Source organism: Quercus lobata, chromosome 10 (assembly GCF_001633185.2).
Source record: "Quercus lobata isolate SW786 chromosome 10, ValleyOak3.0 Primary Assembly, whole genome shotgun sequence".
NCBI classification, from domain to species: Eukaryota; Viridiplantae; Streptophyta; class Magnoliopsida; order Fagales; family Fagaceae; genus Quercus; species Quercus lobata.
In genome coordinates, this window is record NC_044913.1 from 4,760,626 (window position 1) to 4,782,138 (window position 21,513).

Here is a 21,513-nt window from a genome sequence, read left to right on the forward strand (position 1 = left end):
GTAACTGATTTTATTTTTTAGCATCAGCATGTGATTGATTTCTATTAATATAATCAAATAAGAAGTAAGAAACGTATTGAAAGAAAATAATTCAAAACATTCCTTTTCCATATACAACATTAATTCAATTAGAAGAAACTGGAGATTTTTTTTTAAAAAAAAAAACCTCTTTCTTTAAAAGAAAAACCCATGAATCTTTTTCTTAAAATTCCTTTCCTCTTTGTTTTCTAAAATTGGAGCAATCCATCTGAACAAGATTGAAATATAATATCTCAACTATCTCTCACAAAAAGGGCTCAATGATATTTGCCACAAATTGGAAGAAATGAATTTTTCAAAAAAAAAAAAAAAAAAAGTTGTGGAATTTCCAACACGGCATCACCTCTCTTCCAGACGTGACATCTTGGGCAATTGTACCTCGTCATTGACCAAAACTGGGAGCCTATAGAAACTAGACATCCAGAGCTTTTCAAAAATAGTCCCTTCCTTTTAAAAAATGAATCCCTAATTCTTTTTCATGCCTGTCCCTCTGTCAATATACCTTAATCTATAGAGCTTGTTTTGTATATACCGATGTTTTGTAAAAATGCATACATCATGATAATAGTTTCATGGACAATACGTTGTGGGATTGACTTTTCTAAACTGTTATTTATTAACTCCTTTTCAATTCTCTCACTCAATATTGTGAGAAGCAAGCACTATCAAATACAAATAACAAAAAAAATATTAACAAATTCCATATGAGTTACAAATTTTATGTGATTATTTATAAATTCTCTATTTCCTTTAACCATGCATATATGTGCTATGAATTTTACATATAATTCAAAAGAACCTAGAGAAATTTTGGGTTGGGATAGATGACCTGACGGTATCAATAGGCAACTTTTTGTAACATCAGTTTTTCCCAAATGATTATCCTTTTGACCCGGATTTAGGACAACTGGGGTAACCTTCTTCATGGAAAGATGGATCTAGTCATCTTCTTGAACTGGATTTTGTTCAATGGGTCGCAATAATGGGTGGGTTAAAAATTATTTTGTTATAGTGTTTTCAGCAATAAGTTTTCAGTTTTCAGCAAATAAGCGGTATCCAATGACCAAAGCAGTTTTTATGGCAAGGTGAAGGGTTTCCAAAAGAAGTTTTTAAAGGAAGTTAGGGGTTATTACCTTAATTTGCAAAACAAAATGATAAGCATCAGCATCAAGTCTAATTCCATGGTCATTCTAAGCGAGCCTACTCCAAGTGGCATATTGCAGTTATCTGAGATTGATCAAGCAGCACGATGGACTCATACACCAGTCATACACATTTACAAACCCAACAACAACATCCCATCTTCATTCGAGAAGACAAAAAATGCCTTAAGTCATGCATTGATTCACTTCTACACCCTAGCTAGCCAGCTACGCTAGAAAGAAGGCAGCTAGTTAGAACTTGATTGCATGCAATGGGAGTGCAAGTATTGGAAGCTTATGCTGACGCAAAATTGGATGATATTGGTGATTTTGCGCCTATTGGTGTAGTCAAAGATCTTGTCCCCAAGATTGATTATACTACTCCAATTAAGGAGTGGCCTTTGTTCCTGGCACAATTGACAAGATTTAGCTATGGTGGCATTTGTGTTGGAACAGCTATATCTCATACCATGGTTGATGGACGATCTACAAATAACTTCAACTTATGGGCAAAGTTGGCTCAAGGATGCGATTTGGAGGATGATGAGATACCATTTCTTGATCGAACTGTGTTGAAATCAAGTGAACCGCTTATGAAGCTGCGCTTTGATCACATAGCATACCCCACAAAGTCTCCACTCGTGATCAGGAGCCTGGATGCCAAGGAAGAGCAAAAGAAGGAAACTAGTGTCGCCTCATTATTGGCTCTGTTCTTTAGTCCCTCAACTTGCTCTCTTGTAAGTTTTAATAAGGCCACACTAGTTTCCTTCTTTTGCTCTTCCTTGTTAGAGGGTAGTCAAAGAGTTGGGTCTTTTAAAAAATAAAACTTAAAAATTTTAAAAATAAAAATAAAAATATTGCTAATGTGAAACATTGTGAGAGCTTCAAAATTTATGTGATAAGCTTTCATAAAAGTCTAAAAAAAATTAGATGCTTTGATTTTATAGTATATATAGATTAGATCACTAGCATTGTGATTATTTGATAATTTAAACTTGTCTTTATGTAGTTTCTTTATCACAGGATCAGGTTACCTATTCAAATTCGGACTTGGCATACTTTATCAATGTTAATAGTTCATACATTTTGGTAAACTATAAACCGTAGGGCCATGACTCTTGACCTTGGTCCATGTATTACTTGTCCTTTTTACTCCAAAATATGAGCTCTACCACTTATTAGTGTGTTGATTCGTCTCTGTCATTTATGAAGCAACATCACAACAATTACAGAACATGAATACATAAAATAATTATTAGGTTTTTTTGTAATTGTTCTCTGGTTATGAAATGTATTATAAATCCAGTTTAAAATACTAGTATTACTATTTTCATGTATGTTCTAATAAGTATTACTGTTTACTCTATAAAAAATAAAAAATTAAAAAAAAAAGACTACATAAAACCCCACTCTAAGACGATGAATAAATACCCTAAAAGCGAGTCCAAATGGGCTAAAATCAGGCCTATTAATAATAACTAGCCCCATCAAATGCGCTTTGCGCATGTAATGAGACTCTTTTTTTTTTTTTTGGGGGGGATCTAAGTGTCATAATTTTCTATTCATTTATCTCTTTTAACTCAACCCAAAATCCACATTAACCATTGATTGCAAAAAATAACACTCTTTCAGGGTTCCACCCAAATTGTAAAGGTGTATAAACCAAGTTCTTGAAAAGGAAAGAAATGAGTATGCCAAACCAAATCAACATGTACCTTAATATAAACACAATCACATTAATGGTAATTATTCATCTTCTACATTTAACTGTAGGACTTTCAATGTAGAAGAGAAATGTACACCTTTAAACCAAATCAACTAATAAAATGAAATATAATTCAGGACGCGCTTATTCAGAGGCTTTTTTTTTTTTTTTTTTTTTTAATTCAAAAAACAATTTGTGTTTCTATTTTGTTTTTGCAGTTCTTTCTTTATTTTTCTATGTACAAAATGAACATTTGAAATACACATCAATTCTAGTATAGAAGAGTGTTTCAAGTTTGAACACCTAAAATGAGTCAAAGGAATCTTTTCAATATTATAAACTTGTATAAAATAAAGACCCGCATACAAATATGAGTGCTAAGGAATTATCTCTACTTATGTCTCAGTGAAAAAGAGAAGGAAGGCAGAGGACATTTATTTATGTTTTGTTTTGGCAGTTGGCTTGCCATTCAGGAAAAAAAAAAAATATATATATATATATATATACACACACACACACTAGCCTCTGAGCATGCACTCATGCGCATGATTAGAGGCTTTTTTTTTCTTTTTTTTTTAGAGGTTAATAATTTGAATTCATTATAATTTGGGATTACTACATTTTCCAATTACAAAATATCTAGGAATGTGATGAATGTTATGCGTTTGTAGATGAAATATTCTTTTCATCACACCCCTAGGTATTTTATGATTGAAAAATGTAGTAATTCCAAATTATAATGAATTCAAATTATTAACCTCTACAAAAAAAAATAGAAGAGTTTCTGAGCACACGCGTGAGGCTAGTAGACATAATAGAGTAATGTGAAGTGTTTTTGTTTGTGAGAAGTTCTATTTAGAAAACATGGGGAAGGTAAATACGTGGGGAGTTTTTTTAAGTTATTGAGTATATATACAGATAACTTGTAATTTTGGGAGAGTGGTAATTTTATTTGAAATTTTAGCATTTTAAACATTAGTATTTTACTTGAGTTTTTTTATTTTTATTTTTATTTTTTATTGAAGATTTTTTAAACGTATAGTTATCCACAAATTTGAAAAAAAAAAAAAAAAAAAAAAAAAAAAAAAAAGAGGAAGTGGCCAGAGTAGGCTTTTTTGGATAGAACGTTTATTTATTTTTTTTCAAATTAGGAATGTGGGCAGATATATATATATATATATATATTTTTTTTTTTTTTTACAACAGAGTAGATAACTTTTTTGATAGAACGTGGGGATTTTTTTATATTAGGTTTCTTGTTTTTAATTTTTAAAAAGAAGTTAAAAGTAGTTTAAATTGTTGGAGATATATTTTTACAGTGTTACCCTTAAGTTTTGCCCGTACTTAAACATAGGTTGTAAGGGTATTTTAGAAGAAAAAAATAATCTAATCCAAATAAGGGAAGCCCCTTAAATAGTAGTAGAAGTCTTATAAAAAAAAAATAGTAGTAGTAGTAGTAGTTGTATATATATAAGGATACCCCTCTTTGGACTGAACTTTTATATAGTTCAGAAATACACCTAGATCCTAAGTTCAATAGGGACAAACTTGAGGACAACTTGGTAAAAATATATCTTCAACTCCACTTAAAATGCCTACAAAATAAGACACTCTCCTACAAATTCATGTCTTCAAAACAAACTTATCCAAATTTTTTTTTTAAAAGAAAGATCTTCTCAATCCACATTGATATTTCCCTCAAGACCATGTTCTAATTTTTTTTTTTTTTTTACTTTATCAAGACTCACCAATTTCTTTTATTTAATTTCTTTGTATTTTTTTTTGACTTCCAGTTTCCTTAATTCCTAATGTCACGTACACTAGACCAAAATAGTAAAATAAAATAAATAAAAGAGCCCCATTGCACGCGCAAAGCACATGTGATGAGACTAGTAAGAAAATTGCAAATTAAAAAAAAAAAGAAAAAAAAAAAAAAAAAAGAAAGAGAGAGAGAGACAAAAGACACATATAAGTCTTGATAAAGGGGGAAAAAAAGGAAGTAAAAAAAGGGGGTGAGTTTTCTAGTGATTGAAGAAATATGTGAGAGTTGAGTTTGAAAGCCAACTAGAGTGGTCCTATTTTATCTATGTTTAAACATTGGGTGTATGAGTATTTTTGAATCACAAAATGAGGATAAAAAACAGGAGAAACCACTTAAATAGTAGTATAGATTATATGACAATGTTAAAAAGGAGCCTTTTTTTTATAATATAAAAATGGCCTTTTTTTTTCCCAAGTGTTTGGTGCATGAAGAGGATTGTCTTTCCTCCTCTATTAAACTCTTCATATTCCTAATATAAGCATTAGGTGTAGGGATATTTTTGAACCACAAAATAAGGATCTGAAATATGAGAAATCACTTAAAAAGTAGTATAGTTTATATGGCAATGTTAAAAATGAGCCTTTTTTATAAAATAAAATAAGCCTTTTTCCCCCCTAGTGTTTGGTGCATAATGAGAATTGTCTCTCTCTATTAAACTCTTCATATTCCCAATATAAGCATGAGAAGTATTATATTCATAATATTTTCATAACATTTTTATAATAAATATTAGGTGATAAGTTGTTATTGGTTTTAATTTGAATTTAACACTAAAATTACTTTTTTTTGTCTATGATAACAGTTTATAACAACCTGTCACCTAAGATTTATTATGAACAATAGCATTTATCATGTAAGCATACATGATTTTAGATTAGTTCAATGCAGCAGCAGCACACAGAGAAAATAATAACAACAACAATAATAAAATTTCACCCAAAAAAGAAAAAGAAAAAAAGAAATAGCTTAGCTTAAACTTTTTTAATTTTTAAGTTTTTCATTTAGGAACAATTGTAAATTTGAACATGGGCCTTAGTTTCTTACACTGTGGAATCAATGCCTTTCATAGGTAGATACAATTAGTGGGCCGCTTTGTTGGGTCCAAAGTCGATGTGTCATTTTTGTTACGAAATCTATACGATTGTCGTTTATGGGAATGCCAAGGTGTAAATGGTTCATTGTTTACCATTTCTGGTTAAAATAGGATCATAAAATTTTGTCATAAAACAATATCATAGACTCATAGTGGTAAACTTTGTAGGTTTACTACAACAAGCAATAAACCATAGAAAATTACTATTTCAACAAATAAAATGGTTGCATGAATGGTAGGAAATTTCCCATTATTATAGATTCTAAACTAGAAAAAATGGTATCTTTTTTTTTTTTTTTTTTTTTGAGAAAGAAAAAAATGGTATCTTATCACTACTCTATACAGAATACATATATCCAGCCATTTAATGTGTTCAAAGAACCATTTTATATAATAAGATGGTTAGTATAGTAACTCTATACTCAAAACTTATCATTTAAATTAATGAAGTTTAGTTGAAGTTACTCTATATGGAGATACGGATTGAATAGAAAATAGATTGGTCCTTATTGTTACATGAATGTCACAACTAGTCAATAGAGTTCATACTCGTTCTGTTGTTTAGAAATATGAATTCAGGCTGTTTTGCTTATTGATGATACTGGCTTTTGATCAAGAACATTTGGATACTAACCTAAGGACTGTATATAGAAACAGGTTACATGAAAATATGAGAAAAACTCAAATCTCCATTGACATGTAAATCACCTCGATCCTAGGATTTATTTATTGTTTAAGGCAGATAAAATCAAACCCTAAACCCCATTGCATATGTCATTCCTATTGTTGATGTGGTGAGCCTGTTACCATGGGGATCCAGAACTTGCCCAAATCTTAAATATTGAGCTTTTTTATGCTAAAATCCTACACCAAATGGTTCACAACATCAATAAAGTCTTCTTGATTACCACACTAGCTACCAACAAAATCTAAATTAGCATATGTACATTCAAACATTTTTCTTCCTCTTTATTTTTTTTTTTTAAATTTTTTTTTATTCTGGGGGGTGGGTGGTTGAAGAAAACCCACCAAATAGCCATGCAATATCACATCACAAGCACAGCATACAATTTGTTACATCAAAGTATTTTGTACCATCCTTCCAAAAAGGCAGTCAAGAGTAAAATTTGTATTCCTTGGCTTGAAGTACGATCTGCCTCAGAGCACCAATAGGGGCTAAGATCATCAACGTGACCCCAACTATAATGCAGAACTGAAATTGCCAACCCAAAAAAAAAAAAAAATCAAATCAAATCAGATGGCATAAAAAAAATCTGGATAGAGGTGTTAGAAAAGAAAATGTGCAAGACCAAAAAGAAATTTTCTTGTTAACATACCCAATTTGTGAACCAAGATAAGCTAAACCTTTTTGGTTTACAAATGGCCAACCACATGATGCAAGGTAGCTGCAAAACAATGAGAATTAGATAACCAAAGCTTTTATCAAATTTCTTACATTAAGAAAGTATAGATATTGTGCCATACATAGTATGTTGTGGGAGCAAAAGCAAATCCTCCAAAGAAACTGAGGAGCCCACCAAAGAAAGGGAATGTAATTGCGAGGAACATGGTAAGTGCTGCACCCAAAGATGAAGAACGTCAATTAATTGTCATTATTTATTAAAGGGTATTTCCGTGGGGTTGAAGTAGAGCCTCCCCAAGGAATATAAGGTTCTTCATGAGGCTTATCTGGAAAGAACCCCCCAAGTGTTGAAACTAACCACTAGAGGAAACTCCAAAAGAGTAAGAGAACTAAGCACAATCAAGAAAAACAATGGTAAAGAAAAATGCTTACCAACATATCCATTGCGTATTAGGAAACGAAGGAACTTAGTCGGCTTGAAATTCATCTTCATAATGAAAAATGCTTCTATCATGTCAAAAACTGGCATTGCAAAAATCTACATTGCACAAACATAGCGTTTATTAATTAAAAGAAATAAAAACGCTGCTCAAGGAAGCTTTATATCAAACATATATAGTAATTAATGAATTAAAGAATGTTATTTGAAAAAAAAAAATTGCACGTGAAATTCAACCCTGACATTGATTTTCTAAAAACAAAAAGTTACATATGTGGCAACTGAACTAGATTTGAAAACAATCAGTAGGGATGAATTGTGGTAACACTTGATGCACAAACTTTATAAAAGTAGTATTTTCCTATTGAATCATACCTGGTAACTACCAATGACATGAATAACAACGAACATGTTAGCGGTTGCAATGAGCCACCTGGGCTTCTCAAGCGATATCAGGATGTTATCCTCAACATCCTTTCCAAAAACCTTATAACCAACCATGGAAACAGGGAAATAACACAAGGCCACCACTATATAGGCCACAATTACACCTTTCCACATAGGTTTCTTGGAGGGCTTCTCAGGTGTAGAAGGTATGGTTGCTTGGATCTCCAAGACCACATTATGTCCAGCATAGGCAAAAGCTACATCACCCAAAGCAGAAAAGAAGTTAAACACACTTCCTGTGGTGGTTGAAGCCCTTGGACCATATTGCACATCTGGTTGAACACCTTTGTTAGCTGAAGCTACCCAAGCAATGGTAGAATAACTGTGGAAACAATTAGTCAGAGTGTCAACATTTGCATATAAGAATAAGTTTAATAAGTGTAGTCTTTCTACTTTAAAAATACGGAATAAGAAAGTAATTCAGGAATTTATCTATTATATTGTTGATGTGACACACTTTCAAAGTAAGATTTATAATATTTTAAAATTTTCCAGGTAACATTTTAGCATTTCTCAAATAAAACTTTAATAGTAATGATTTTGGGGTGGAATTCTCTTTGATACTTTGAAGGTTTATGGTTGGTTACTTACTATGATCTTAAAGTATATTCATTGATACAAGTGCATATTTCAAAGTAAACCCCAAGAATCATATGAGTTCTTAAAAGAAGATAATACCTCAAGGACATGGCAGCCGCGGCAAAAGAGATACCGGTGATTGAATTGAAACTGGGGAGGTGGGAAAGAACAAATTGAACTGATGCAAAGATCATGATGAAGTAGGTGGTTTTGATAGATTTGCATCCAGGGCATGATATATCATGAATCTTCTTCAGGGAGTTCCCACCAGTGATCATATACACTATGTTCACACCAATTTCCACCATTAGTTGTTGGGGCACCACAATCCAAAGGCCTAGCTTTTCACCAAAAGCATGCTGACCCAACTCATGGTACCTGTCAAACCTCTTTCCAGGTACTATCTCGTGCATTTCCACCATTTGCCATAAGGTATACAGAGTGATAATCCATGACAAAACCATTACAGCAACACCAGGACCCCTAAAATACACACAAACCCACCTCAATAACATAATCACAATCATCATCTCATAATGTCAAGACTAAAATAGAAGACGTTCTAACTACTTAAAAATTTAAAACCCTATATACCTTTATATATATAAACCCGATTGTTTATATACTTTATATATGTAAACTTTAATCATATATCATATATGTTAAACATGTTTACTATTCATAAAAATATATTTTGAGTCTATAGCATCAGCTCCATGATAATTGTTCTTTACCACCAGATTGTTTATATACTTTTATATATGTAGACTTATACATATGTATCGAATCTGATGTGAAACATGTGAACTATTTATAAAAATATAATTTTAGTCTATAGCATTGGCTCCATGATAATTGTTCTTTAACATTAGGCCAAGACATCAATCGAATTCTTGATTTTACAAGTTAAACTAACAAGAACCCATTTATAGTTTGCATAGTTAAAATATGACATACCATCCAAGTTGAGACATGGCATAAGGGAGACCAAGGACTCCAGCGCCAACCATGGCAGTGACATTGTGGAAAGCAGAGTACCACCACTTTGCACTCCTTGATTTGGTGATGGGAAGCCAGTCATCAAGATCTTTCACATTCTTTGATACTTCCTCCTTCCCTGGATTCTGAGGCTCCATGTTTGTTTGTTTTTTTGGTTGTGTTGTGAACAAATCCAATATCAGCGTCAGTCAATAGTAAGAGATTAAATAATTCCAAACCTAATATCAGTGTGCGTTACCTATTTGGAAGGAAGATTTTTGTTTTTGTTTTCAAAACAATACGAAAACAATTTTTTTTAAATTGAAAATAAAACTAATTTTCAAATAATAAATTTTATATTATAAGTATTTGACTTCTACTTTTAAGAGCAATTTTCAAAATACTGAGGAAAAAAAAAAAATATTTGGGAGGCCATTCCTATTTCTAAGATTATTAATTTTTTTTAAGTTTACAAAAAGTAACGTTTGAAATTTGTATATCACATTTTTTTTTTAATGATAAGAGAATAGATATCGTGTACTTTTTTTAAAAAAAATTTATTTATATAATGATAAGTTTTTAATTTGAAATGTGAGAATTTTTTTTTGTGATAAAGATAAGCTCTTTAATTTTAAGAGATAGAATAGTTTAGACAAATCTGTATATTAAAATTTTTTTATTTTTTTTATTTTTTATATAATGATAAGGGAATAGATATCTTGTACTTTTTTTTTTTTTTTGGTGTAATGATAAGTTTCTAATCTGAAATATGAGAATTTTTTTGTGATAAAAATAAGCTCCTTAATTTTAGAGATATAAGAGTTTGGATAAATCTGTATATTATGTTTTATTTTTATAATGATAAGGGAATACATATCATGTACTTTTTTTTTAGTTTATTTATTTATTTATATAATGATAAGTTTCTAATTTAAAGTATGAAAATTTTTTTGTGATAAAGATATGCTCCTTAATTTTAGAGATAGAAGAGTTTGGACAAATCTATAGATCCACTATTTTTAATTTATTTACAATTATGCCATTAAAAATATTTTCAGTATCCTACAAACATCCTCGCTGTATTCTAAACTAGGAAAATATGATGCAATTTTCTTAAAACTATATTTAGAGAACATCAATCAACCAAACAATAGATTTAAGCATGGGACCCACCATTTTATAATTTTAAAAACAAAAAACTATATTTAAATCCTCATACCAAACAAGCCCGTAATTACTGAAATTCCCAAATTCCAAAATCTTGAATCGGAAGAATCTATTACACAACAAAAAAAAAACAAAACATGGAGCCTCAGAATCCAGATGAGGAAGTATCAAAGAATGTGAAAGATCTTGATGACTGTCTTCCCATCACCAAATCAAGGAATGCAAAGTGGAGTTGTAATAGATCCTTATATACCGTATAATAAGGGCAAACATTAAGAGTTAGTTTCCTTCTAGGTAACTTAAACGTCCTTCAATATCGTGTGATCAAAAAATAAAACAAAATGAGAGTGTAATTAGTGCGTGTTTGTTTCTAAAAAAACAAAATAAAAAAGTGCTTCAATTGCATGGGACTAAGTCATGTACGCATAGCACACTTCTAAAGCTGCCAAACTTTCATGACAAAAAATGGATCTATTTCAAAGCCATTTGATCTGTTGTCAATCAAAATAATCTCTTCTTTTTCTTTTTCTTTTTTGAGAAGAATCACAATAATCCCCTAGAGTTCTTATATGACTCCACCATTAAATTCATAAAGTTTTTATCTACATATTTTAAAATAAATTGATTGAATTTTGTGACATCATAAATAAATAATATAAACATATATCAAAATAGTGATATATAATCAAAATTATTTTTTAAAAATAAATTTTAATCTTCTCATTTCAAAATGAATGGATAAAATTTAGGAACATGGAGTTACCTACAAACTTTAGAGGATTTTTTTTTTTTTTTAGAAGAATTTTAGAGGATCTTAATCCTCTAGTATCCTAATTTAAAAGGCTTTCAATAATATAACATTAAATATACTTTTATATTTGTACTAATATTTGTTTGAACTTTTAGATGGATCTATTTGAATTGTAGACCAAAGTCGGTTATGATTCTGAGAATCTGAGTTGTTGATGGAATTAGTCAAGCATCTTCGTGTAAAATGTAAAAACTCCTAAAATCTAGTGCAAAAAAAAAAAAAAAAAATCAGGTAGTTTTGAGGTCTGACTGTTTGAGTAATTGGGTATACCAGTATAGACACAAAATGTGTGTATGAGCAAATTGTTTCAACCAAAGAAACCAACTCTTTGAAGTTTTGGGTAACACTTGCGTGATTGACATTTGGCTTAAAAAGGCATGGCAGGCACTTGATGCCATGTATAAGAACAGTGAAACAAACAAAGACAAATATGAACAAATTTTTATTTTTTATTTTTGGTTTACTTGTAGGGAACTAATACCTCCTAAAGAGACTTTCCAAATAAATTAAATACTAACAACTTTTTTTTGAGACAAAAAAAAGGGGGAGTGTTTATGGTTATATTAAACCCCTGGGCAGAGCACACACGCTTAGGGATGTGATGCCCACCAACGGACTCTTACTGGTAGCAGGAATCGAACCTGAGCGTATTAGGTAAATCGAACGAATCATACCCAGCTGAGCCAAGCTCCCGTTGGCAAATACTAACAGCTTAATGCCTATAATCTATCAATAAAACTCATCCTAATCCAAACTCATTTATTTGAATAAATAAAACATATCTCAATCATTATTTATTATCCAATACTAATTAAAATAAATTAGGACTTTAACAAAATAATAATAGTAATAAAGCTCTTAACTTCATCAAAATTATTCAAAGATTATACCTCCTAAAGAGACTTTCCAAATAAATTAAATACTAACAGCTTAATGCCTATAATCTATCAATAAAACTCATCCTAATCCAAACTCATTTATTTGAATAAATAAAACATATCTCTATCATTATTTAGTATCCAATACTAATTAAAATAAATTAGGACTTTAACAAAATAATAATAGTAATAAAGCTCTTAACTTCATCAAAATTATTCAAAGATTATACCTCCTAAGGAGACTTTCCAAATAAATTAAATACTAACAGCTTAATGCCTATAATCTATCAATAAAACTCATCCTAATCCAAACTCATTTATTTGAATAAATAAAACATATCTCTATCATTATTTATTATCCAATACTAATGAAAATAAATTAGGACTTTAACAAAATAATAATAGTAATAAAGCTCTTAACTTCATCAAAATTATTCAAAGATTATACCTCCTAAAGAGACTTTCCAAATAAATTAAATACTGACAGCTTAATGCCTATAATCTATCAATAAAACTCATCCTAATCCAAACTCATTTATTTGAATAAATAAAACATATCTCTATCATTATTTATTATCCAATACTAATTAAAATAAATTAGGACTTTAACAAAATAATAATAGTAATAAAGCTCTTAACTTCATCAAAATTATTCAAAGATTATACCTCCTAAAGAGACTTTCCAAATAAATTAAATACTGACAGCTTAATGCCTATAATCTATCAATAAAACTCATCCTAATCCAAACTCATTTATTTGAATAAATAAAACATATCTCTATCATTATTTATTATCCAATACTAATTAAAATAAATTAGGACTTCAACAAAATAATTATAATAATAAAGCTCTTAACTTCATCAAAATTATTCAAAGATTTTTTTCCCCTCTTTTATTTACTAGTGAGGAAATTTTAGGATTGTTTATTTAGTAGTACTAACTTACCATACAATTTCATCTTAAAAAAAAACTTACCATACAATTCATGACCCAAAAAACATGATTACTAATTTAGACTGGAAAACCATATGGGTACTTTTTACCATAGTGGAAGCCCAACTTACCAGTAAGGTTAGATTTGTTATTCCCTTCCCAAAATTGTACTCTTTGACTAAACAAAAATCATTGGGTTATAGCTAAGGGCGGCAAATGTGCGGGTTGGGTCATAAATGGATTGGGTGTGTAATTATCCATTTATCCATTTATGATCCGTTTATATATAAATTAATTATCCATTACCCGCTCAATCCATTTAATTAATAACCCGTCCATTTAACCCAATATGACCCAAATAAATAAATAACCGGTTAAAAACTTTAAAAACAAAAATTAAAAAGTTCAAAAATCAATTTTCCTATCCTTTCCTTTCATTTCCCCTTCACAAAATTCATTTCTCAGCCACACAGAGAGAAACTTTTTTTTCTCTGTGCTGCTTCATCTCCTTCAACCTCACTCTTCCACTCCCCCCAAAACTCTCGGGAGTCCACTTTTCCAAAACTTTCTTGCTGAAATCTGGAGACAAGTACGCCCGTCTGAACTCCGAAAGCTTCGGCTGGAGCCTCTTCACGAAATCGATCTTCGTATCGCCGGCACAGAAAACGAAGTTGTAGCCGAGTTGAAGAAATTCTCGAGCTCTCAGTGGAACGACGTCGCTAAGTTCTTGAACGAGTTGGCTCGGTGGCGCATGAGTTGGATATCCGCGTCTGCCAAGTCACGAACCTCTCGCCAACCTTTGGATACGAAGGAGAACGCACTCGAATTCGACAAAGAAGAAGACGACATCGTTGCTCGATTCTCGTTGTCCATGGCTAACTCTGAAAAAGCTAGGGCTTCTCTTCGTTCTTTGAAAAATTTTAGGGCTTGAAAGAATTGAATTCTCTCTCTCTCTCTCTCTCTCTCTCTGGGAAAATGTTTAGAGATCTGAGGGAAGTGTTTGTGTGTCCACTTCATCATCTCCACATAGTGAGAAAATCTGAGGTGCTAAACAATTGGCGCTAAATGGGCCATGACACTTATTGTTTGGGAAAGTGTTTGGTTACTAAGAAAATTTGAGGGAGAGTGAGATTTATTTAAGTTTTAGATTTTAGAAGGTTTAGTGGGTATTAGTGGGTTTATTTAATTTTAAATTTTAGATAAGTTTAGTGAATATTAGTGGATTTATCCATTTAGATCCATCTAATTAATTAACCAAATGGGTCTTTATCCTTTTAACTCAAATACTCAAATGAGTTGGGTTAAAACTTATCCAAATAAGATGAGTAATAGACTGATTCATAGATATAGATAAAAATTGCCACCCCTAGTTATAGCAAACAAATATTATAACTTAGCCTCAAAGCAATGAGATTTGTCATGCTTTTAAATTAGAACTAATGAAAATCTTTACAAAGCAAAAGAATGCATAAATGCTAGTTAGTACACTGACCTTTAAAGCAACTTATTATACAAGAAAGTATCTTATGCAATGGATATGTAGTTACATACATCATTTCTCTCACAATGTGTTGATCTCACACAGCTTCAAAATCCACACATTAATGGCTTGTTTGGATGTTAAAAAAATGAGGGGGAGTAGAGTAGAGAGAGAGTAATTCAATTACCTTGTTTGAAAGTTTTTTAAGGAATGAGGAAGAGGGATTTGGAGGGGTTTCAACCACCTCTAACCCCTCATTTTTAATTCCCTCAAATTGGAGAGATTTGGAGGGAGAGTAAAGTAGATAAATTATTAACCAAATGAATTCTCCAATTTACCCTTTCTAAATTAACAAAATTACAAATTAATTATATAAATAATCTTGTTTGTTTCATGAGAAAATTTAAGCATTGACTTTTTGGTTGCTGATTTGAATCTAAAGAAGAAAAAAAAAAAAGAACGCAGATACCGTCCAAGTCTTCTTCTTCATTAATCGGAAAATCCAACCACGTCTCTGGATGCATCCCGATATTCCTCGCGAAAGCCATAACCTCATCAGTGATCCCAGCGCCACCAAAACCACTCTCCTCCAAATCTGATTCCGATTCCATCTCCAATCCAAACGAGTCGACGTTCATCTTCTTCGAAATCATTGATTTCTCAACAACGATGAGGACGACATCGTTTGTGTGAACGTTGAGATGGAGCAGAGAGTGGGCGAGCTTGGAGACCTAGAGTTTGAGCTGGCAAAAGGTTAGGATTTCGTTGGAATCGGCGTCGATGAGAGCGAGGCTATGTGGGGAAGTTTTGGAAGAGGAAAGAGGTGAGAGAGAGGCTAGGATTGGTGGGGAGGTGAATCGGTGGTCTTGGGATTTGTAGGCTTAGGTTTTGGGGTTGAAGGTGGCTACTGTGCTGCCATGGGTGTTTAGGGAGTGAGAAACTGTGGAAATTGTTTGTTTCTCGAGAAAGTTGAGGAAATTGGGAGAAGTTTTTGATTTTTTATTATAATTTTTTTTGAGGTAATAAAAATTAATATTATTATTTTTATGGGAATAATAGTTAATAGTAGTTTTATATTATTATTAGTGGTATTTGATGAAATGAGAATGTTGATTAAATAATTATTTAATTTAACAAATTAAGCATAGACCGATGTTGCAAGTCCATTTTCAAATAAAAATCAATTTGTCTATTTAAATCATTTTCTCTCCTCTCCTTCCTAATTTTTAAATCATCCAAATAAGAGGAAAGACTAATTACTCCCTTCCCCTTTACTAATTTTAAAAACATCCAAACAAAGTGGAGGATAACCATTCCCCTCTACTCTCCTCCCTCTCTAAACTTCCAAACAGGCCATAAGAGAGGATACATATATCCAAAGCATAATAAGATAATTAATGGTATACAACACAACTAAACTATGATAGAAAGGATCAGTTAGTGCACTAAGCACTTTTCTAAGATGAACGTCTACAGCTACTTTTAAAAATAAAAATAAAAAGATACTAAAAACAAGTTATCTATACAGAGTAAGAAGTAATTACTGTAGTCTAAATGTGGGGTACAAAACCTTCAAAAAGGGATTATAGCTAAAAAAACATGTGATTACAAAGCAGAAGACTGCCTGAACTAATTCTCTCTTTTTGCTTCCACCTTTCAATGATAAATTCTTCAGTGCTTTGAGGCTTGAGGTAATCATCCATGTCAAGCCATAACCCCCCTCTCGATTCACCAGAACAAGATTGGCTACGATAATTAACAGGTTCTCCAAATTTTCTACCTGTATCTTCTTCTATGTTCATTGACAGGTTGACAATAACTCCAGGGCTCCAACTCCCACGACTGCTGGTAGAACAATTACTTTGGTCTTGTGCAGTATACACTCCCTATAATATGCATTTCAAAGAAATGAGTCGAATGATGATTAAAGATACAGAAAAAGGAAAGTTTTAGGAATGGATTTTAAAATTAAACATTTTTTCTGTGGCCTATGAAGTAAGAATTGCATGTTACTATGCTTAGTTGTGTATTTAGAGATTACCTGAGCTGCATTGCGTAATGTATTTGGAGTCATAGGAGGCTCCGCCTTACTCTTGCATGATTGAGGAGTACCTTCATTACTAGTTTCCCACTGTAACCAAGGCAGTACAACCCCATCCATTTCAACAGGAAGAGAATTATATACTGCCGGACTATAAAGAGTTTCTGGCTTTACAATTACTCCTATAGATGAGCTAGTATCACTCCTTTCTCCGTCAAGAGATGAAATGTCTGTTGTATCTTCAACATTAGAAATGAAGTCCTCAATATACTTCTCTGCCTCCTCAGTCAATCGCTTTGACATCCTACTTCGGTCATTACTCCTCTGGCAAAACATATATCAAGTAAAAAAGTTAATAAAGTCTATAAATTTTACCCACAGAAGAGAGGAATATTATTTTGAAACAATCAAACTACTGTCAAAAGACTTGAGACATAAATGCAACCCTACTACAGTGCAAAAGAGAGTACCCTTCTGGCTCGTGCAGGTTTTTCTACAGCATTTTTCTTTGTATCAGGAAGCATTTCCTTCACAATCTTAGACAGCTCCCTACCACGTTGCTCCTCCAATACTCTTTTAGCCAAGAGATCTTGTTTATGCTTCTCTGACTGTGAAGTCACATAATAAGATCCATCAGTATTCAGAAATTTCTTCAAAAGATGAGTCTCAAGAGCAACTTGTTGGATGCAACACTCAAATCAAATTATATATTCTCTAACAAGCAATTCCATACTATAGAACCCAAAGAAAATGGCTGATGTGTGTGTGTGTGTGTATGATAATTATCTGCCCTGAATAACAGACATCATGTGTTGTCTTCATTAGCTAGTTAAAAAGTAATTTAATTGGCTCTTTTTCATGTCAAAGGCAACCCTGATAAATAAAGCAGTTTGACTTCACAACTTACTAAAAGACAAATCGAATTACGGCTTCAGTTTAACAAAGCTGATACATAAAGCAGTTTAGTTTCACGACTTACTAAAACACATTGAATGAAGGCATCAGTTTAACAGTTAGAAAGTTGGGAAAAACCAGTATTACTTTCCCAATTAGTTCCACAGATGATCAAAACACTGCAACTCAAGCTTAGAAAGTTGTGCCAATTTATTCAAACATTCAACAAGATAACATATATATGTCAATAAATTAACAAGATTTAACATTCATAAAACACACAACAAACCATCCTAAATACCAGTTACGGCTAATTAATGGACAACCCACAAATGATCAAAATACTGCAACACAAGCTTAGAAAGCTGTAAATTAAAATCAAACATCCAGCAAGATAACATGTTTATGTCAAAAAATTAACAAGATATAATTTTCATAAACTGACAAAAGGATACATGCAGCAATACCCCATAAGTGAGAGCTGGAAAGATTTTGCAGGTCAAAAACAATGAAAGAAAGAGTTTCCAATGGTTTCTTTTCATATATACAAGAGTACTACACCAAGGGGTGAAGTTACCAATCACCATTAAAATAGATTGAAATACCTGCCCCAATTTGGTGGAGTAATTCCTTCTGATTGAAGAGACGGCCTGAAGAACATCAGAATCATTGGACTGCATGCAATCCCCACTTGCTGAATCAGAGGAGGTTTTTTTTTTCTCCATTGCCTGCATAACTTGCAAGGAGCACTAGTAAGTTTCTGTAAACATAACAAAGATTCAACCAAATTCACAACTAAAGACATATTGACAAGTTCTACACCACACTAAAGTTACTGACTTGTTCAAGTTCCATTTTGATCTCCTCCACAGCATTTCTAAGTTCATTTCTCATTACTGCATACAGTCCACCGTTAACATCATCCTCAGAAGGGTGCTCGGCCTGATGGGTGAAAAGGATGAGAACAGTTAGTAGCTGACATAAAAATACAATTTTATTTTCCCTTTTGGTCTAGGTAAAAATATACAACTGACTGACGTTATTGTATTACTGCCATTTTATGCAAAATAATCAACCTTCTTTTGTGCATAAACTGCCCGTATTGTCTTCTCAATCCCACTTCTACTGGAACGACCATCCCTTCCTTCATCATCAGTAAGGACTGAAGACTGGCTCTGAAAGATCCATGGACATAGTTTTAAATTCAACTCAGATCAAGTCTGATGAGAAAATCTTTAAATAATATTAAATAGGATTTAAAATATAGGTATATACAGCTCTATACCCAAGAATCAGAACCTGTTTGTAAACATCTTTATTATAAAACTCCAAGCCCTTTTTTCTCCCCACCATTTTCAACATAGATAAACAAGAGTAATAACACTACAAGCCATAAGAGAAGAAAGAATCTTACAGAATAGCCATCATGAGACTTCAAATCTTTTTGACTAAAAGACCTTCTCAATACTTGTCTTTGATTTGAAACTGCTGGTCGCGTCTGTTTGTTTCCACTACCAACGCTCTTCGGATTAGCACGATTGCTTGAATTCTGAGAATGGTCTAGATCACTCTGTTGTTTAAAAAACCATAAACAAGTCAGATATTTTCTCCACCTTCACCCATAGCTAGGAAGAAATGCACGCTCTTGATTAGCAAAGCAATAATGATAATATATAACCTTGCCACCAATAAAACTATTTGTCCATGAAACTTGCTACCAGGTATTCCGTAAACGTCCTTAAAACAATTCATCATTTTCGATAGCAAAGAGCATATATACATAGGTTGTAAAAAAAAACCCATTATATGTTTCTCAAAGAAAAGCATCCCAATGCAACAGTAAATTCTCATAATTACATTAAGAGAGGAGGCCAAAGCCTATAACTTATCACCTCATTATCCTAATAACTATGAATCCACAACATATTATGAGTACTAGATAGCTCAACTCTTGCCCTTCAATACTTGACATGAGATCAAATCACGCCCACATATAAAATAAAATAAAATAAAAAAAAGCCATTGGCATCTTGTACTGATGATAAAGAACAATAATCATAAAACGAAAACCATAATATCGTAATTGTCACTCATTCGGATGTACCCGATAACCATTATAGTAAACTAACCCCATTTTGCACATCACATTATTTGCAGTAAATTTTCAAGCAAAGACAATTATGTGTACACATTATATAACTGTGTATCAATGTATATAAAACCACAGAAAATTAACTCAAACCAAAGCATGTAATTGTGAAGCTAGAAATTAATCAATGATAAAAATGAAATCATTCAATTTCAAATTCCAAAAGAATGAAAATTTCACCTCCGAATCGCTAATCTGATACCGAACCACCGAAACGGAGCGACGTCGTCTCGGATTACTTTCCGAAACTACCCTTCCTCCGCCGGAATTATTACACACACTGCCCCTCCCATCTCCGCCACTCGCAGCTCTCGCGCTCTGCCTCGACACCGACCTCCCTCGCCTCTGCGACGCCGACGAAGACGAAGATTTCAAATCTCCGGTAACGTCATCGGAGATTCTCTTAGCCGAAGAGCGTCCCCGATCGCCGGAGGAGTCGAAAAACTCGATGGCGAGGTCGTCGAGGCTGATCTCCGGGAACCCGGAGCCACGCGTCGTGTTGACGAACTTCCCTCTCGGCGCCGGAACCACGACGTCGTCGTCGAAGGCATCGCGTCCAGAGTAGCTCGGGCGAGAGAATCGGCTGAGGCTGCGAGAGCGGCGGAGGCGAGCTGCGGCCGAGGAGCTGCGGTTGGAGGCGGCGGCGGCGGAGTCATCGGTGGAAGATGACGTGGCAGCTCCTATCGAAGTTCTCTTCGTCGTGGATTTGAACGCCGATGTCGCCATTACAGATAGGAATCAAAAACCATAAATTACAGTGATTTTAGGGTTTTTTAGAATTAAATAAATAAATAAAATCAGAGAATTCGAGCATTTAATTTGAATCCAATTTTAGAGAGAGAGAGAGAGAGGCTTTTGAAGTTGAAGTTTTAGAGAGAGAGAGAGAGAGGCTTAAAATTTTAATGTTATAACTAATATTTGATTTGGCGGAGAGATCGAACATGTGGAAAAATTTGAATTAAACGGAGCTGTTATTGTTGGAGAAGAGGGAAGAGACTTGATTGGACTGTAATGGGTCTGATTTTCGCTCCATATTACGACATTGCCATTTGAACGTTTAATGGTAGCTTAAGTACTTATTTGTCAGCTGGGTCCATTGTCGTCTATTGCGACGGCGTTAGACGAACGCCTTAAATATTCATTTTAAATTAAGTTTTCGAGCAGCAAGCAGCATATTTAGTGGAACATTTTTCAATCAGACCAATTAAGGAAAATAACTTCTTACTCTCCTAACTAAAGCATAGGCCACAAAATTGTCCTGCCGCCTTACATGAGAAAAAGAGTGAGATTTAAGAGCTTCCGTTATAGACATAATGTCTTTAACAATATGACTAGTGGGGGAGAGATTTGAACCTTCATCGGAAAGAGCTTTCATTACAAGTTCCTACTTAGTGGTAGATTGTGATAGATTATTTGTTACTTTTACATGAATCATTATTTTTTTTCGCCACAAATGATAGTTTGTTACATTAAAAGTCATGTATTTTTTTTTTTTTTTTTTTGTGTTACTGGATTAAATTTCTCACTAAAAATTACTAGAGGGTGGGTGAGG

General features: G+C 32.7%; 3 protein-coding genes across 3 annotated transcripts; 1 reads left to right on the forward strand and 2 right to left on the reverse strand.

The window, feature by feature from the left end:
- Nucleotides 1–1,416: 1,416 nt before the first annotated feature.
- On the forward strand, nt 1,417–2,005 carry LOC115964233 (spermidine hydroxycinnamoyl transferase-like). Its single transcript, XM_031083590.1, has one exon. It carries the CDS (start codon nt 1,454–1,456, stop codon nt 2,003–2,005), a length of 552 nt encoding a protein of 183 aa, XP_030939450.1. The 5' UTR covers nt 1,417–1,453.
- A 4,609-nt stretch (nt 2,006–6,614) lies between these two features.
- LOC115965421 (lysine histidine transporter 1-like) lies at nt 6,615–10,027 on the reverse strand. Its single transcript, XM_031084638.1, has 7 exons — nt 9,587–10,027; nt 8,729–9,112; nt 7,979–8,372; nt 7,597–7,702; nt 7,287–7,378; nt 7,139–7,207; nt 6,615–7,014 (listed from the first exon to the last, which is right to left on the reverse strand). Exons 1-7 carry the CDS (start codon nt 9,763–9,765, stop codon nt 6,916–6,918), a joined length of 1,323 nt encoding a protein of 440 aa, XP_030940498.1. The 5' UTR covers nt 9,766–10,027; the 3' UTR covers nt 6,615–6,915.
- A 6,339-nt stretch (nt 10,028–16,366) lies between these two features.
- LOC115965422 (NKAP family protein CG6066) lies at nt 16,367–20,918 on the reverse strand. The gene is made up of 8 exons (XM_031084640.1): nt 20,142–20,918; nt 19,227–19,382; nt 18,889–18,987; nt 18,653–18,754; nt 18,418–18,540; nt 17,389–17,526; nt 16,919–17,242; nt 16,367–16,763 (listed from the first exon to the last, which is right to left on the reverse strand). The coding sequence occupies exons 1-8, from the start codon at nt 20,685–20,687 to the stop codon at nt 16,467–16,469; spliced, it is 1,785 nt and encodes a 594-aa protein (XP_030940500.1). The 5' UTR covers nt 20,688–20,918; the 3' UTR covers nt 16,367–16,466.
- Between the last annotated feature and the right edge of the window lie 595 nt (nt 20,919–21,513).